We start from the raw sequence: 19,995 nt of genomic DNA on the forward strand, positions 1-19,995 counted from the left end.
CGGAAATTTCCACAGCATGTGCACAGCACATGCGGATTATCATTGGGGGACATGGCAGGCCTTCTATCATGCGTTTTTTAAGCGTTTCTGCAGCGGAATTGCCGCTGCGAAAACGCTTAAAAAACGCATCGTGGGCACACAGCCATAGACCTGATAGGGGAGTCTCATCTCAAATACACAAGAAAGGAGTGCATGCTGGGACTTTCTTCTCAGTCAGGACACGTTCACACGTTCAGTATTTGGTCAGTATTGTGGGTGATAAATGCAGAAGTGGTGACGTGTTTCTATTCTACTTTTCCTCTGATTGTTCCACTCCTGGTTTTGGCTTACAGATACTGAGGAGGTAAAATACAGACCAAATACTGAATGTGACTTGTGAAATAGTCCTGTGACTTCAATGTAATAGTAAATCGTAGCCATTTCTGGCTGCAGGGACTTTCAGTGGTCTGGTGTAATTAGGGGATTGGAAGCCACATGCCCAGCAGCAAGTCGTGTGTGTAGTCCCGACACCGGGGAGCTGACTACGACCCTCACTCTCCTCTTCTCGCAGATGCAGCCATCACCCAGTAATATCGCCGCGGCCGCAGGTGGGCGGGGCCTAGCGCTGACAGGTGGGCGTGGCGAGCGAGCTCACGGGTTTGGTCGGAAACCAATTGTCGGCGCAGTGTCGGGTTGATTGGCAGCGGAGGCCCCGCCCCCCACGGGTGTTGTGGTTTCACCCCGGCAGTGCAGAGGCTGCTCAGGGTGCCGGTGATAGCGGCTGCAGCTGCGGCCGGGGAGTGCGGGAGTCGGGGTAAGTGCTGATGAGTGGGGGCGCTGCTGTGCCCGGTACAACATGGACTTCTCTGTGCGTGCCAGTCTGTACGTGCCCGCTGCATGGATGTGGAGCAGGAGCCGCACACCCGCATGTCCGGTGTCCTGGAGCTCATCACACGTTGTGTGACCGCAGGCGGGATTACATGCGTGCTGCAGAGTGACAGCAGTGCGGGGCCAGTGACACCTCCGTGCGGCGACCGGCGGCATATGCTGCACACAAAGCCTGGACTGCTGTCACATAGACGGGCGATACGGGAGGGAGACGCCTGCCAGGGACGTGTGCGCTCTGAGACAGGGATGTGGGGTTATTGTGTGTGATGTGCAGTGTGATGTCTGTGTGATGTATTGTGTGTGATGTGCAGGGTGTCATGTATGTGATGTGTGTGATGTGCAGGGTGTCCTTTATGTGTGATGTCTGTGTGATGTGCAGGGTGTCGTGTGTGATGTGTGTGTGTGATGTGTGTGTGATGTGCAGGGTGTCCTCTGTGTGTGATGTGTGTGTGATGTGCAGGGTGTCCTGTGTGTGTGATGTGCAGGGTGTCCTGTGTGTGTGATGTGCAGGGTGTCCTGTGTGTGTGATGTGCAGGGTGTCCTGTGTGTGTGATGTGCAGGGTGTCCTGTGTGTGTGATGTGCAGGGTGTCCTGTGTGTGTGATGTGCAGGGTGTCCTGTGTGTGTGATGTGCAGGGTGTCCTGTGTGTGTGATGTGCAGGGTGTCCTGTGTGTGTGATTTGCAGGGTGTCCTCTGTGTGTGATGTGTGTGTGTGTGATGTGCAGGGTGTCCTCTGTGTGTGATGTGCAGGGTGTCCTGTGTGTGTGTGATGTGCAGGGTGTCCTGTGTGTGTGTGATGTGCAGGGTGTCCTGTGTGTGTGTGATGTGCAGGGTGTCCTCTGTGTGTGATGTGTGTGTGTGTGTGATGTGCAGGGTGTCCTCTGTGTGTGATGTGCAGGGTGTCCTCTGTGTGTGATGTGCAGGGTGTCCTCTGTGTGTGATGTGCAGGGTGTCCTGTGTGTGTGATGTGCAGGGTGTCCTGTGTGTGTGATGTGCAGGGTGTCCTCTGTGTGTGATGTGTGTGTGTGTGATGTGCAGGGTGTCCTGTGTGTGTGATGTGCAGGGTGTCCTGTGTGTGTGATGTGCAGGGTGTCCTGTGTGTGTGATGTGCAGGGTGTCCTGTGTGTGTGATGTGCAGGGTGTCCTCTGTGTGTGATGTGCAGGGTGTCCTGTGTGTGTGTGATGTGCAGGGTGTCCTGTGTGTGTGATGTGCAGGGTGTCCTCTGTGTGTGATGTGTGTGTGTGTGATGTGCAGGGTGTCCTCTGTGTGTGATGTGCAGGGTGTCCTCTGTGTGTGATGTGCAGGGTGTCCTGTGTGTGTGTGATGTGCAGGGTGTCCTGTGTGTGTGTGATGTGCAAGGTGTCCTCTGTGTGTGATGTGCAGGGTGTCCCGTGTGTGTGATGTGTCTTCTCTTCATGTGATGTGTATACTGTATGTGATGTGTAGTATTAGGTATGTGTTTGTGTTTTGAATTCTGTTATGTGTTTGAGATCTTGTTTAATATATGCTGTGCAAATATTGTGGTTTGTGCATGTGTTATACAGTGTGATATCATGTATTCTATGCATTTGATGTATTATGTAGTGTTCTATGTGTATATATGACTTGTGTGATGTTTTCAGTGTGAGTGTAATATGTGTCCTCTGCATGTGTGCTGTGTATCTTGGTTGTGCTGTCCATACAGAAGTGACACCTGGTCTTTCTGTGCATGTGTGATGTCTTGTGCTGTGTGTATTGGCTGTGCATGTGTGATGTCTTGTACTGTGTGTACTGGCTGTGCATGTGTGATGTTTTGTGCTGTGTGTATTGGCTGTGCATGTGTGATGTCTTGTGCTGTGTGTATTGGCTGTGCATGTGTGATGTCTTGTGAAGTGCCTGTGTGCTGTGTGTATTGGCTGTGCATGTGTGATGTCTTGTGCTGTGTGTATTGGCTGTGCATGTGTGATGTCTTGTGAAGTGCCTGTGTGCTGTGTGTATTGGCTGTGCATGTGTGATGTCTTGTGCTGTGTGTATTGGCTGTGCATGTGTGATGTCTTGTGAAGTACCTGTGTGCTGTGTGTATTGGCTGTGCATGTGCCCTGTGCCTGTGTGTGACAGCTGTGGCGTCTCATGTCATGTCCATTTGTCACATCGCTGGGCAGAAGTCGCATCCGTTCTTAAAGACATTACTCCTGCGTTCTATGTGCCCCCTCCACAACAACAAACAATACAGAAGGTTACATTGTATCCGCAGTCACAGTATCATAATATTTTCATTTTTGGTGTTTAGTGATATGAAACTATTTACACCATGATGAATTGTGTCCCGGCTTCATCATTCAGAGTGAAGGCCTGGTTATACCCATGTAATTGCTTTTGCAATTAGTGACACAGTAATTTTATTATTTTAGGTAACCAATGCTGAGGATTGGATTTAATGGTCTCTTATATATTAAGGCGTTACAGTTGATGAAGGACAGTGGGCTGTGGGCTCCCTGCCATTACCTTGGTCTGCGCTGATCGTGAAGAAGAAGAGAGAGAAGAAGTAAGAGTCGTACAAGAAAAAGCTCTGCTGCTGACAGCCTCATGGCAGAACCAGGTGGGGGAGGTGGATGTGCTGGCGAGGGTGGTGTGCCCAAGCCGTTAGATTCTGCAAACGGTAAATTACCTTTAACTACTAGCAATGGCGACAGAGGAAGTGGTGAGAGTAATGGAGGAAAGTGCAAAATTGAGAATACTTCTAGCAGCGGTGTGTCCAATGGAGATTGTGCCCGCGCAGATAGCAAAGATGACAGCGGATCTGCACAGCCTGAGAGCCCTGGCATTGAAAAGGTGGACAAGCAAGGATTGCCTCGGAGGAGCAGTATCATCAAGGTGAGGGGGTTTCCTGTTCTGCTGTCACCCATCCCCGGCTGATGTCCTTTTTTTTTTTTACTTCTGGTGATGGAGAAGCGCATGTCTGCTGTGTAACATCATTAGTAACATGTCTGCGAGGATCGATATCCTGCTCTCTGGGTGATTATATATAGATGTGTCTGTGCCTTTGATGCTCACTTGTCCTTACATGTAATTTACAGATGTAGCGTGAAACCAAACGTCCACAAATGTTAGTTTGGCCCAGCAGAGCACATTACTACGAATGTTGTAACACACCTACGCCGACATAATGTAACCGGGCGCCTGTGCGTGCAGACTGCGCAGGAGCACTACGTGTATACCCTGCGCGCCATTATGGTTCGCTTAACACCTGCTCGATCTCTATAAATATATGGTGACGGCCATATTGTGGGCTAAATCAATCCATTATGATTGTGGCATCCTATAGCAATGATAACCTTCCAGGGGAGGGGGCTTCAGGCTTTCTGGATGTTATTGTGATATTCTCAGAGGGAACCTGACCTGCCCCCCAAACCACCAGCATTCCTCTGTTCTTTTATAAAACCCTGCCTAACAGGCACATTAGCAGATCTTTCTAAAAAGTATTTCTAAATTCTATTTTTAATAAGCAAATTAATCGTCTGACTAGTCGACGGGGCGTTAGTTTCCCCAGACTATTCATCCCATTAATCATGTTACCGCGCCCCTGTGGACGTGATAACTTGATTTGCAAGAACCGCCGTCATCGCCATGCCTATGAAAAACGCATGTGCACGACTTGCTTTCATACAAGTCATTGCGCCTCTGATCTCGGGGGTACGGGGGTACGCTCCCTGCTTCAGAGGCGCATATCCGGAGGCAGAGAAGAAGCCTGACGTCAGCTGAGGAGCCGAAGATCAGGCGTCTTCGTTGCCCCCGGACATGCGCAGTGCCCCTCTGTAGGTGAGAAGTGCACCCCCGGCTTCAGAGACGCAATAACTTGTATGAATGAAAGTCGGGCACATGTGCGAGATAACGGCTCTTGCACATCATGTCATGACACCCACAGGGACGTGATAACATGCTGAGTGGGGCGACTAGTCTGAGGACATGAACGCCCCATCAACTAGTCAAACGATTAATTTTCATATTAAAAATGGACTTTAGCAATACTAGAGATTTGCTAATGTGTCTAACACTTATTAGGGGCTTGTTAGGCAGAGTGTGTATAAAGGAATATGGAAGTGCTGGTGGTTGGGGCTGGGGCATGGGGGACCAATCAGGTTCCCTTTAGGACACGTTCACACGTTCAGTATTTGGTCAGTATTTTACATCAGTATTTGTAAGCCACAACCAGGAGTGGATGATAAATACGGAAGTGGTGACGTGTTTCTATTATACTTTTCCTCTGATTGTTCCTCTCCTGGTTTTGGCTTACAAATACTGAGGAGGTAAAATACTGACCAAATACTGAACGTGTGAATGTGGCCTTAGTCTCGATCGTCCATCTAGAATCAGGGCTAAAGGGAGCACAATAGGGATTTTGGGGCAGCAGTAGGAAGCTAAAACCTTTGCACCATTATGTAAGTACTTTCCGGATACCGGCTCCATTTCTAGTGTTAAAATAATCTGGATTTTGGAGATCTCTGCCTGTACCTCATGTAGGTGACAGGAACAGTGTGTAAGAAGCGTTCTTCTCAGTGATTACCCGTATCCTAGCTTTATAGTATGTACACACTAAACCAGTTGCATCCATGTTCTCCATAGGATTGGGGAACCTGTATACATATATACAGACAGTACGTGCGTGCCAATGGGGGCAGCAGATATGGACTGAACACTGTTGTATGACTTTCCAGAAATCACACAAGCTGCAGGATTTACATGCAGTAAAGCATGTACGTCTCTATCACTATGTACTATATGACCTACACTCGCGCTTCCATGAGCGTGCCTCGGAGCTGAGACGCTTCCCTTAAACCGCACCTGCCTGTAATAGTTGTCTTTTCTCACTGCCAGGAGAAACGTTTGCCGGTGTGTGGCATTGGGTGTATCTCCTGACATTGGCTCCTACTGTCACCTCTTATCTTGCATGATTAGGAAAGTTGCTCATCTTGAGCTGGTGGAGCTTTACTGTAAGCAGTTTCAGTTTTAACACTCATTTCTCTCGTTCCACCCCCGTTCCTTTGGTGTTTGTGATAGTTGCTCAATGTAAATGTGTTGTTTGTCATTAGTACATAGGAATGGGTGTGATCGTCAGCCCAGCTCGTACAAATACACCGGATCTCACTAGAGGAACTGAGTGTAAGACGCTGGTGCCTACAACTCCAGGCTGAACGTCACGCACTTTATTCTTCTAGTAGTTGCAATTTTGGGTGACATTGTGATTGTTTCAGTCCCCTAATTTCTCATGTACACTACATTTTGAGTTGATACATGTATAATTCATAAATTAGATGTATCTGTACATGTTACATTATCATGGGGCTGTGGATACTACTATAAGGGCTCGACACGATCGATTTTTCTTGGAGGAGTACTATCTGTGCTTTTCATACCTTGATATTCTACGCAACTGTCCGCGTCGGATCAAAATCAGCAATGCAAGTCTATGGGTCAGTGGAAAAAAAATCGGACAGTGCCCGGATAAAGATTTTCATGGCCTGACAGTATGGAGAAGGTGGAGAAACTTTCTTAAAAAAAACAAAAAAACAACTAATACCACAATGATCAATGTCTTATCAGAATAATCAATCCGTTTTTTTCGGATGTGGAGAAAGCGGTCGTGTGGTGTGACCCTACCTGAGACTGAATTTTACCCAGCTTATTTGGGCTTGTAGTGTCTATATTGGACAAAGTAGCATAGTCTTCATTTTATTTTGGTCCCCAAAGTTCTCTGAACCCAGAAGGAAACCTGATGGACCCCATCATAAGTCTAAGGCTATGTGCCCACGTTGCATTTATGAAGCAGAAAATTTCTGCTGCATAAATGCAAGTCCTCTCCCAGAAAAACGCATGCGGAATTCCGCACGCGTTTATCGCGCATTTTTCGCGCGTTTATCACGCGTTTTCCACATGCGGAATTGCCTTGCGTTTTTTATGCATTGGACAAAGGCAATTCCGCTTGCGGAAACGCAAAATTAAATGACATGCTGCGGATTTTTGAATGCGGCATAAACGCTGCGGAAAAATCCGCAGCATGTGCATAGAACTTGCGGAATCCCATTGGGGACCATGGGGTGCGGATATACATGCGTTTTTCAAGCGTTTACGCTGCGGAAATTCCGCAGCATATACGCTTGAAAAATGCTACGTGGGCACACAGCCTTAGAGGGTCTATCACGATTTGTTGCTATCTGTTCTAAAACTGATTGCTGTGTTATAAATGTAAGTCATGACACCAAAGTGATCTGAACCTAATAGTTGCTCTTAATATAGGTGTATTTAAGAAAGGAAAAAGGCCAAGCTACTAATGTTTCTCCTTGTGTTGAGTAAATCTAGGCACCCCTAATTACTTTGGATCGCATACACTTGGAAGAGTAGTCAGTGATTCATGGCTGTTTTTTTTCTATTCTTTTAAGAAGTCAATTAAAATAAATGTGTTTTTTTTAATACACTTGATTAGGGGTCGGTGCTGTATTTCGGTACTATTTGCTCTACAGCTGTTTTCTTCCTCACCTCTGCCCCCTAGTGGCTAGTATGCCCCTGAGAGTTTTACGATTACCAGTCATTGGGGACCAGAGAATTGGTGCTATGTACTGTACTTAGAAACAGAGAACTGGAACTTACTTCATGTATTTCTGGTTTCTTTCAAAGAAACCAAAAGAAATGCCTTCATCTTGGCCTGACTGAACATGTGTCTTGATCTGTATGGAGATAGCAGAAGAATAAGTGAGAAGAGCTGGACAGGAAAGATGAAAAATACTCCCCAAAGAGAATATGTCTGCATGGCCAAAAAAACACTTAGGTCTCATTCATGTGTCCATTTTGTCGTTTGGTGATTTATTTATTTTTGTTTTGTCTTATTTTTTTTTTTTTTGTTGTTACGTCGCCACACTGGTCTTTTTTTCACTCCAATATCTGGTCTGGAATCACAATCCAGACCCAAAAAACTTACATCAAGGTCTATGTCCAATGTTTCCTCCCTTTCCACCTGCTGACGGGTGTAATACACGAAATGTTGCCATTCTGCGCTATATCTGGTAAATATTGGATGTGAGAAACTATAAATAAATCATGAATTGTGCATACTGTTGTGCCCTTCTTCCCAATGTTAAATTTATTATTACTGTTCTTTATCCAATTTGCATCCCTTTTTGCCACAAGTGTAACACTTGTTTTTTTTGTATGCTGGAAAGAAAAGTTTCCAAGTTTCTCCTAAACATTAGACAATGGACGACACACTGATGACATCCTTGTTATCTAACAATGCTATCTGTTTTTTCGATGGACTCATTCACTTAAATTAGTGAGCACGACCCACAATTCAGATAAAACACCTATGGTCTGTAAAAATTAAAAATGGAAAACCGAAAAGGGCCATTGAACATAATGTGTACACGGTGTATGTCAGGTGGCTTACATAGTCATCTGGTAGGTGACCATGACAGCAAAGATCAAAGCCTTGGGCAGAGTAGTGTTCTACACTGAGAACCGCTTCATTATTTAGTTTATTTTATTTCACTGTGTGTCCTTGTCACGAGGACTTTTCAGGGTACGGTTCCCTTATGGGTCCCTTCCTGATCGGTCTAGGGGGGGAAAGTGTGTGGCCATCAGTTTCTGCAAACCCCAGGAGATGGTCGGAGATGCTTTATGGTGGCCTTTCTTTTATTGGAGAGGGCTATGTGTTCACTTTTTTTAAGTGAATTTCAGCGATAGAACACAGTACTTGGACTTTTAGAACACTTGCCCATTTATTTATAGAACATGTACGACAAAAAGACATGTGAATAAGGCCTTAACTATATGTTACGTGTTAATTATTTAGTCTGAAAATGTACAAAGTACCCGCTTATGTGATTTAAATTTCACGAGAATATTTCCAGTGTATTTAATTGAGGAACGTTCTCCTAATGAATTATGTCTGGCAGTAAATCTGACCATAAACATGATATGTTTATCTGCAAATCTGGCCAATTTGGAAAAGAAGCTGCCAAATATCTGCAGTCTATGGACTATCTGAGATATTGGATTATTTGCAAATCCTTACAATATTGGCTGGATGTATCATTTACTGTAATTTACTCCCTTATTACTGAAGCTACATGAAGCAGCTGAGTTTATTCCACTACGCAGTTATGTGGACATCAAGGCTGGATGAATCTGTGGAGCCAGGTAGACATTGCACCCAGATAGGTGCTGCTGGTGACTCTTCAAGCTGTTTTCTATTCACGTCTATGTAAGGTTTTTTTTCCCTGACTACTTAAAAGATCATTCTGACTTTTGGAGTGCTCTATATGGCTTCTAAAATCACAGTAATTTGGATAAATAGTCCCCTCTGGATATATGTTATGTTTATGGCCTAGTATGTATTAAGAAATGCTGTATTCCCCGTTGTGCTTGAGATTGTTGTTGTGGCAATTTTAATAGTCTAAATATAGCCCACATTTATTAATAAGTTTATGCAAGGTTTTTCCATAAACTAAGCTCCAAAAAGGTCAATAAATGTGCAAACAGGCGTAAAGTGATCAAAAGGTTTATGTTTTGCGTCATGCTACAATAAGAAGTACTGGGTGACTACGTGGGGCAGGGGGAAGGGGATTATTCAACCCGTTTTTCTAGGCTTGGCGACCGGGGGACGCCAAGAAATGCCCGCCTATATGCTTAATTTAAATATCCCCCCCCCCTCCCCTGCACGTCACAGGGCCTTGTGACGTGCAGTCTAGAGCTGAAGATCCCGCGCATGCGCAATGCGCCTATAGCTGAAGGCGCTTTTTTTTGGTCCCCATTTCCTCCCGGCATCCTGCTATCCGGCAGGAAGTGGGAACCAAACCTCATTGTTGCGCACACCAGAGGTCACTGGATCGGAAGTCACAGGGACTCCCCAGCGCCTGCGCACTGGAGCAGACAAGTAAAATAACGCAGGGAGAAAAGAAAAAAAAGCCTTCAGCTATGCATAGCGCATGCGCGGGATGTGCAGCTCTAGACTGCACGTTACAGGGGAGGGGAGGAATATTTAAATTAAGCATATAGGCGGGCATTTCTTGGCACCCCCCGGATGCCAAGCCTAGAAAACCGGATTGAATAAAAACAGATTTCTCTGCAATCAGACCTGTAATATGGGCCATACAGGTAAGTATAGATTCACATTTCTATAACCTGTATGCCCATATTAGAGGTCTGATAACTCCAAAGGCGTGACAGATTCCCTTTAATACATTTGGTGCAATACACTTTAACAATCCATTTGTTTTTAATTTTATTGGTATTTAAAGCACTATTCCTAATTAAAATTCCCAGTGTTCAGTGATTTGTGTATATATAAACATACATAAAATGTCACCATCAAGGTCAAGACAACAGTGCCGTTTTTTTTTACCATTGTTTGTATCAGTGTTACAGCGCGGATATACTTTAGAAAGTATGTGAAGTTGGATGCATGCTGACTGCACAACCTCACCCGTACAGCGAGGGTCCTCATGTGCTGTATTTTTCCATCTCCCTGGTACCTACTCTTTGCATTTCTTGTATCCGAAGGACAATGTTTCGCATTGGTAACATGTAAAGATAGAGTATTACAGTGTACCACAGAAATGCAATACAGCCAGGGTAAACTAAAAATAATGAACCTGCCTAGGCTAAAAGAAGTTTGGAGTCAGGTTTATGGAGGAGAGTGCCAAAAATCTGTCATGGTATAAAGGAGGAAACAAACCGTGTACAGATTGTGGAATGTGCACCTTGTTGTGTCCTAGCGAAGTATGAAACGAGACAAGTCTGTCCGTTTAAAGGGGACCAATCACCAGGTCAAAAGTGGCTAGTTTTTTCTCTTATTTTAATCCTGATGTTCCCCTGAGGTATTGTATTGTATTGTGGTTGTTTTTTTTTTGGGTTAAATCCGCCATATGATCCCAGAGAGATGGGCCTTTGTATCTAGTAGTAATTTTCATGCTGTATCCAAGGGCTCACAGGGCGTGGTTCACAGAATTCTCTGAGGGCGTGTCTTTAGCCTGCTTTGCATATTTACCATATAAGCCACTCCCTCTTGATAAAAACCATAATAAATGAGCACTAAACAAAAAAGCCCAGATCTCTGGAACCGTATGGAGGATAAAAGCAAATAAAGTAATACTTTGAGGAGCTGCAAGAATAAAATAAAACAAAACTGGCCACTTTTGCCCTTGTGACTGGTCACCTTTTTAAAGAAAATAATTTATCCTGTGGAAGATAACTGGCACAGATCTTGGTAAATACTCCTTAAATCATAAACCATTTTATGATTAATTTTAGTCATTTAAAGTTTTGTCCAGGAATCACATGGTTACATTGTGCTTTCTCTGGTGATATCTATGCCTAGGATTATATGGCGTGTATGTGTAATGTGTGTATGTATAACCTAAGAGCTCCTCCTCAGGAGCTACTTGGACACAGAAAATAAATGGATTTAATTGTGGCCAGATATAAATGTCATTAGAACAATCCAAAAATATAGGTACCTCTAGTTTTCTGGACCAGCACTTGACCTACCTGCCCCTGAGATCTGCCTTCAGTTCTACATTGCTTTGTGTTTGTTTTTAGTTCTTTGCTGGTTTATAGAATATTACCCAGAAGATAAAAGATAATTGACATTCTGTGCACTTCTTGATTTTGCCCAGGATAAATGGGCCGGACACTGCTACGGTCAGTGATTGGCTATCAAGATGGGACCTAACAAATCCTTAAATTATCTATGAGTAACATTGGTCTCTTTAGAAGATCGGTGATCTGGTAATAATTGTACATAGAGCTTTCAGAAATTCCATATTCTTCACTTAGGTGACTTGATCAGCAAACCACAGGTTTAGGAGCCTTTATGTACCCGTCGCTCACAGCCATAAAATCATTATCCTAACTCTTTGTGGAATTGCTATGTTAGTAATTATCACATATAATTGTGTATTTATCATTATTGTTGTTCTTATAGCAGCAGCCTTTACAATGAAGCCTCTGATACTTTTAATATTGTATTATGTGCAGCAGCATGGAAATATTTTGGCTGAGGAATAGTTTACGTGCCACTTGTGCTCCTGAGCCTTCCGCTTCTTGTCCATATTCCAAGTCAGTAGAAGCAGACAGGTTTTACCTGGTTGAATAGAAAATAATGAATTCCTGCTTTGTACTTGTCTTTACCTTGACTAATTACTTTCTTGTGCTCATCTGTAGATCAGTTCCTTCTCTTCTCTTAAAGGGAATCTGTCAGCTGGTGGTTACTCCTACATCATGCTCCTCTTAGATCCATAGCAGAGATCCTGATTCCAGCAAGGTATCACTTACTAGGCTGCTTGGTGCAATTTGGATAAAATTCCTGTTTTCTCTGCTGTAGATTAGCAGTGGTCAGAATACTGAGCTGTGTACAACGCCGCCCACACCCCTGATTGGCAGCTTTCTGTGTACATCATCAGCAAACTGCCAATAAGTGGTGGGGTTACTCAGATTGACCTGACTGCCTGGCACAAGACACCTAGTCCTGCAGTGATAATCTCCTGCTGATAAAACACTGATTATATTGAAACTGCTGAGCAATTAACACATCCCTGGAATCAGGCTTTATACATCATGCTGCTATCAGATGACATCGCAAAACCTGCTGACAGATTCCCTTTCAGATTATAATGAGCAGGACATGAATGTATGCTACTGCTCTCATATTCAGGCCCATGCGTTTCTGCAGCAATTAGCTTTGTCTAGTCCAATGACATATATAAATGCACTCTATCACAGTGAGGGATATGTTTGCTGAAAATGAATGATGTTACATGCTAATGTATTCTTCATTTTTTCAGATCTGTCATAAAACATTCACAGTCCACAAGGTCACGGTATTGTTATAAGAGAGGAAAGATGGTCTAATGCGTTTAGACAGATCCTCAAAATAAAATCTTGACATGATAGCTGCTGTCCATAAAAGCACAGGGTGTATTGACTTTGGGGGCTCCATACCAGGATGAAGAATCTGGTGAACTCAAATAGTCAACGAGGGAGATTTATCAAGGTGAATTCTAGTGTAAAAAAAGACTTTCTTTCACAACTTACACCATACTTCTTATCAGTCAGATAATTATTATTAGACAGTTTCTGGGTTTTGTCCACCAAAGGGTGTGGCACCCTGAAAATGGGGTGTGGCACTGTGTGCCAAAATTGTGATGCAGATTTGTACCACTGCTAAGATAAATCTGGCAACAGAAATAATCTGTTTGCCCTGCACACAATCATTTACCCATCACTATCACCTACAAAGTGATGGTGTAGCTTTTGTTTATCCTAGAAAATAATAAATCTCCATTTCTGCCCCAGAAACTGCAATAACACCCTTTTTGCCCATACACGATAAGCAATCATTGTTTGGTACCCCAATAGATAATATTGCCCCATTTAAAATATCGCATAGCACTCGGCCCAGTGTTATGCTATGGGGCAGCTCACATTATTTTGTCATTCTGATTTGGCATGAGAGAACAATAACAATCAGACTTCTTGTTACTGCTGTCAGTTTGGAGACTGCGCCTTCCTGCGTATTGGTGTGGTGCTAGTGTCTGCTTCAGTGTGTATTCCTAGCAGACTATCATTCTCACGTATATTCTGTATATAGATGATTCTGGGACCTGAAGGCGTGAGACTGTAACACTACAGTCTCCCATACCAGATTGGTGGCAGAAATATCCCATTCATCTGGATAGGGCTTGGAGAAACCCACGCACCTGCCGTAGAAACGCCCCATTTAGATATGTGGAATAGATTTTGTTAGTTGCAGAAATTTATTCAACAAATCTGCAGTGTGTGAATATACCCTAATAGGGAACAGTAATTTGCAGTAAGGGGTATTCCCATCTCCAAGATCCTATCCCATTATGTAGTAGGTGTAATAATAGTAATATTAGCAAATGCCTCCAATTAGAAATGTAGTATAGCATTTTTGATTCGATATGCCACTTACCTCATGTGCAGGCAATACAGGACCTTAGGTATCCACGGTTACAACCACTGATAAAATTACACTTAGTTAGCTAGCTGCTAGTGGACGTAACCGTGGATACCTAAGGTCCTGCGATTCCTGCACATGAGGTAAGAGAGATAGCAAATCAAAAATACTATAGTACATTTCTAATTGTAGATATTTGCTAATATTATTATTATTATTATTATTACACCTACTACATATTGGGATAGGATCTTGGAGATGGGAACACCCCTTTAAGCACAGTGCAGATACAGAGAGGTAGACCTGAGGTCAACTTCATTTCTTCATTATCACTCATTTATCATGAGCTGTGTGCCTTTTAAGAAATATGAAGTCTTGAATCAAATGAATGTCCTTACATCGTGCCAAACAGCGTTAATAAATCTCCCTAACTGAATTTTAATAATTTAGTATTGGAAGTTTACATTGCAGATGAGACAGGAAAACGTTAGGCCATTGCAGACACGGTTATGTAACAGCTTCTGTTTAATTTAAGGAAGTGTGTAAGAGGATCGGGTACAGCATGGACTGCAGATTGCTCTATAGGAATATGGTGATAAAGGAATGACCGGCAGCATGGTGCACGACCTGTATAACATTTGGACCCCTAAAGGTGTCAATAGGCACAGTACCAGCTTTTGGCACAAATCCTTCAGTCGCCTTTGTCCCTAATATGTCCTTATCATTGATTAGTATTAAGACGTTGTCCTGGGAATAAAATAAAAAAATAGTAATATTCTTCCCAACCGATCCTTCACCACGCTCTTTCTGATGCTTATTCGGTGGCATTTGGTCTTCGCTCCCTAGTCCTCCCTTCCCATCACTGGCAAAACCTAACTAGTCATTTGCTGAGCAGGCATTTCAGGCCGTTATCAAGACAGGACCAGAAAGTGAAGACCAGTGGGGTTTGGGGAAACGTGGAAACGAGCTGTGAGGAATCATTCAGGGTGCAAATCACTTCTATAATTTTTCTTATACCTGCCTCAGACCTTTTAAAAATAATTTTTCTGACCCTGATTTATCTCTATGGCACTCTTGGAAATAACAGAGTTCAGTGCTTGCCTATTTCCAGGAGTCCTGTAGAGAATGTATGGAGCAGCTGTCAAGCACATATACTGTTAATCCATTTAAGCACAGGCGGACGTCCCCCGTACTGGCAGTTGGTAAGGGTCTCAACCAGAATACCCCTTGAAGTGCCCCTCACTGGTCTGAAATGTTGTCAGCCATGAATTTGCATGTTCCTAGTTTACCAGACAGCATATGAAGGTATCAGTTCTGTACATGAAGAAGCACAAGTGGGTTTGGTCTTTTTAAGACTCCGTTTGAAGTCTTTCTGATAAGATACGTTTCTCAGTATTGCTGACTCTTCGTCATCGTAAGCCACTTCCGTAACCTCTTGAGAAGTGTGGCTTTTAGCAAAAAAAAAAAAGTGTTCTCTTTCTGCTCCTTCTAGGGGATTGACTTGATCATATTTACTGAAACCAGAAATATAGAGGTGACACGAAAATGTATCGTCCTAAAAAGCATAACGGAAACCTGTAGAGCTGCAAGTATGAAAGCCGCCTCCAAGAAAAGTGTCTGTAAGACCTATATCAACCAGACTCAATGGCCCACAGAAATCTGGTGCAATTTTCAATTTCATTTTTTTTTTTTTTTTTTTGCAAAAAACAATTTGGACACATTTTTGTGCCTCACTACATTTTGCTAAAGTTTGGTTTGAAGAGTCTAAAAATTTGTCAGTTTTATTTTTGCCGTGCGCCAGTTTTAGGTGCAAATGAATAATCTAAGTATTATTATGATCTAAAAGGAAGTTCCAGCAAAATACACCAAATCTGATAAAAATCATGAACCACTATAAATTTTGCACATTTTCTGATTGCATAGACTAGGTTTAAGCTGTCTATCAGACAGCATTAGTACCGTACTTATGGGCCAATGTTTTAGTAGACCATTTTCTATTAAAGGGCGATCAAGCTGGGCACAAATCCAACACTGAGCATTTACTGCAATTAGCTGGGCAGTGTAAATATACAGTGCTGTTCACCATTATTGGCACCCCTTTATTTTTTTAATAGACCGTGCAATATCTTCAGAAATAAATGGAAATGTACCAAAGTTATATCCTCAGGACTTTTTAATTAGTGGTGCAAAGTAATACAACAATAACACATTGTTTTTCAACTTCCATGTTGCAATTTCAAAGAAGAAACAGAATAAACAGCATGTGCAGTAATAAAGGCACCCCTAATTAATACTTGGTTTCACACCCTTTGGCATTGCTGACAGCCTCCAAACGTTTCTTGTAGCCATCTATAAGCTTGTACTTCTCAGCTGGAATTTTCTCCCACTCTTCCTTTGCAGTTTGTTCAAGCTCTTGAATATTTGCAGGATTCTTTTTCCCAAAGGCCGATTTCAGCTCACCCCAGAGATTTTCAATGGAATTGAGGTCTGGACTCATTGCTGGCCATTTTAAAACAGTCCATTTTTTCTTTTTCAACCATTCCTGTGTACTTTTGGATGTGTGCCTTGGGTCATTGTCTTGCTGGAGGACTCATGATCTTCTACTCAAACCAAGTTTTCTTACTCTGGGTAGGACATTTCGCTCTAAAATCTCTTGATAATTCTCAGATTTCATGATTCCTGTGATACGGTCAAGGCCTCCAGTACCGGATGCAGCAAAGCAACCCCACATCATTATGGATCCTCCACCATGCTTAACTGCTGGCAAGGTGTTCTTTTTGTTATAAGCTTCAATTGCACCGTCTGTAACCAAACTTTTGCTTTGCATTGCCAAAAAGCTCTATTTTTGTTTCATCTGCCCACAGAACATTTTCCCAGAAGGATTGTGGTTTGTCAAGGTACTCTTTGGCAAAGATCAGTCGTTCCTTTTTATGTCCTTTCTTTAGCAATGGTTTCTTCCTTGGCCTTTGCCCATAAAGCTCTGCTTGGTTTAGTGTGCGGCTTATGGTACTTCTTGAAACCATGACCCCAGACTGTTCTAGGTTGGCCTTCAGGCCTTTGGATGTTAGATGTGGTGTTTCTTCCACCATTAGCACCAGCCTTTGAAGACCTACCTTGTCAATTTTCCTCTTTCCCCCACACCCAGAGAGGTTCTTGACTGTCCATGCTTTGCAAACTTCTGAAAAACATTGCACACTGAAACTGGGATGCCAAGGTCTTTGGAGAGGGCCTTATACCCATTGGAAGTCTTGTGTTTGCTAATAATGGCAGTTCTGATGTCCTTAGACAGCTACTTTGTCTTCACCATTGTGACAAAATTCATGTCACATGGGCACCGATAATTAATCACAGGAGATTTTCTTTTGTGATTTACCACAAAATGTGTTTCCATACTAAATTAATATAAAGGGTGCCCATACCAGTAACGCAGCAAGCTTTAGGTTTTTTTAATTTTCCCTCCCATTGTTCTTTTGTTTTAAATTATTGTTTATCATTTGCTCTTTTGTGTTTAACACGAGTGCTCTATACAAAAAAACTTTCACTTAATTCATTTTTTTCAGGAGATATTCCACATTACAAGCTTAAACTTCATGGGTGCCAATAACGATGAGCAGGACTGTAAGAAGCTCTGGGAAATCACATACACAAATTGAAAAAGCTATACTGATTTTAGGGCTTGCCATGGATTTTCAAATCATATCTTCAAAAAACTCTCTTCCTTTTGGAGAATCTTTCTTCCCGACAGAGTGCAATCTGCAGTAAAGTTTGTTTGCAATAAATCTGCCTTGTGTAAACCTATCTTAAGGGGTTGTCCACTAGTAATGAACCGAACAGGTGAAATATAAAATTGCTACTCGCTTCCTGGACCTTGATCCTTACTCCATTTTAATCGCTGCCTCCATCACCAGTCTCCTGCTAGCATTATCTAACGCAGGGTGTCACTCAAGTGCTGGAGACAATCAATGGCCGGTGATCGGCTACAGAATTCATATTCTATCAGAGCCACTCAGACAAAATGTTTGCGAGGCTAATATGATAGGCAGGGCTTAGTACAGAGGTGCCGTGCTGATCTGGGAGGAAAGGAGGAAAGGTGTTGTTGTTTTTTTGTTTGGGGGGGGGGGGGTCCATTTATAAGATGTCCAGTAGTGGATAACCCCTTTAAGCATATATGTCATATTTGAAGCAGTTAATTTTGGTCAGGAAACCCACAGTCTGTCCGTTCAATGCAGTCCATGCATGGATGGTGAAACACTGTTGTGTAAATTCAGCCTAAACAGTTTGCAAACAAAAGGCTCATACCACACCCAGTAAGGTAAACTTCTAGCAGCAGTTTAAGAGTAAGGCTGTGTGCCCACGTAGCGTTTTTCAAGCGTATATGCTGCGGAATTTCCGCAGCGTAAACGCTTGAAAAACGCATGTAGATCCGCACCCCATGGTCCCCAATGGCATTCCGCAATGTCAATGCCCATGCTGCGGATTTTTCCGCAGCGTATATGCTGCAGTCAAAAATCCGCAGCATGTTCATTAATTTTGCGGAAGCGCTGCGGAATCAATGTGCGGATGGTACCCAAGTCTGGAGGAGAGGAGACTCTCCTCCAGACCTGGGTACCAAAGAACCTGTAAAAAAAAGAATAAAATAAAGTTTATACTTATCTTCTGATGTTTTCCCTCCGTCGCGCTGTTGTCTGAAGGACCTGCCACGTCATTGAGTCATGTGACCCACCACATGACTCAATGACGTCACCGCAGGTCCTGCACACAACAGCGTGAGCCGCTCAAGACTCCGGACGGGGCAGAGAATGCATCAGAAGGTGAGTATAAAGTTTATTTTTTTATTTTTTACCATTCTGAACAAGTTGTCAAGCACTTTTCCAAGTGATGCTTGGAGAAGTGCTTGATAACCCGCATGCGGAAATGCATGCAAAGACGCCTCACAAACGCTTCTACCTGGCGGGAAAACCGCATGTAATATCCGCATGCGATTTTCCCGCCAGGGAGAAGCGTAAAAAATATGCTTCAGGTCCGCAACGTGGGCACATAGCCTAAGCATAGAAGGCAGCAATAACACTGGCATTGTCTGATACATGCTGCCCCTGGTTAGTTCAACTCGAATCTCATGGTACGGTCCCTTTAAACCCTTCATGACCGGAGCATTTTCCGTTTTTGCATTTTCGTTTTTTGCTCCCCTTCTTTCCAGAGCCAGAACTTTTTTATTTTTCATTAAATATGGCCATGTGAGGCCTTATTTTTTGCGGGACGAATTGTTCTTTTAAACGCCATCACTGGTTTTACCATATCGTATTCTGGAAAACGGGAAAAAAATTCCAAGTGCGGTGAAATTGCAAAAAAAAATGCAATTCCACAGTTGTTTTTTTTTTACCATGTTCACTGAATGCTAAAACTGACATGACATTATTATTCTCCAGGTCATTACGAGTTCGTAGACACTAAACATGTATAGGTCCTTTTTTATTTAAGTGGTGAAAAAAAAATCCAAAGTTTGCTTTAAAAAAAAAAAAAAAAAAAAAAAAGCACCATTTTCCGAGACTCGTAGCGTCTCAATTTTTGGGGATCTTGGGCCGGGTGAGAGCTTATTTATTGCGCGCCAAGCTGACGTTTGGATTTATCCCAAAATGGTATCAATAAAATGTTTTGATCGCCCGTTATTGCATTTAACTGCAATGTTTCGGCGACCAAAAAAAAATGTAATTCTGGCGTTTGAAATTTTTTTGTCGCTACGCCATTTACCGATCGGATTAATTATTTTTTGTTTATTGATAGATCGGGCAATTCTGAACACGGCGGTACCAAATATGTGTATGTGGGTTTTATTTTTAATTATTTTATTTTGAATGGGGCGAAAGGGGGGTTATTTAAACTTTTTATATATTTTTTAAATTTTTTTAATATTTTTTTAAAACTTATTTTACACTTTCTGCATGCTTTAATAGTCTCTATAGAAGACTAGAAGCAGCAGTTTTCTGATTGCTTCTACTGCATACAGGCCATGAACAGATTGCCTCTATGCAGTAGAAATGCTCTGTGCTATGAGCGTCGACCATGGACCGCCGATGGGCGGGGTAAGTGATACTCTGTTAAATGCCGCTGTCAAAGATTGACAGCCCCCACTGAACCGGCCTTTCCGACGTGGTGCGTACTATACCTTTCACCAGTTTGA

At 42.9% G+C, this 19,995-nt stretch overlaps 1 protein-coding gene across 2 annotated transcripts in view; it reads left to right on the forward strand.

Annotated features, from left to right (window-relative positions):
• The first annotated feature begins 635 nt into the window (after positions 1–635).
• The window catches only part of PLCL2 (phospholipase C like 2), a 228,996-nt gene continuing 209,636 nt past the window's right edge, over positions 636–19,995 (forward strand). Inside the window, exons 1-2 of one of the 2 annotated variants that reach the window (XM_073677944.1) lie at positions 636–793; positions 3,259–3,721. In XM_073677944.1, the coding sequence (XP_073534045.1) occupies positions 3,434–3,721 (288 nt within the window). In that variant the 5' untranslated portion in view covers positions 636–793; positions 3,259–3,433. Of the gene's footprint in view, positions 794–3,258; positions 3,722–19,995 lie in introns of those variants that run through there. The other variant, XM_073677945.1, reaches the window with a different exon arrangement.

This window comes from Phyllobates terribilis, unplaced genomic scaffold (assembly GCF_046119375.1).
Source record: "Phyllobates terribilis strain yellow unplaced genomic scaffold, ASM4611937v1 Scaffold_4__5_contigs__length_816908805, whole genome shotgun sequence".
NCBI lineage: Eukaryota > Metazoa > Chordata > Amphibia > Anura > Dendrobatidae > Phyllobates > Phyllobates terribilis.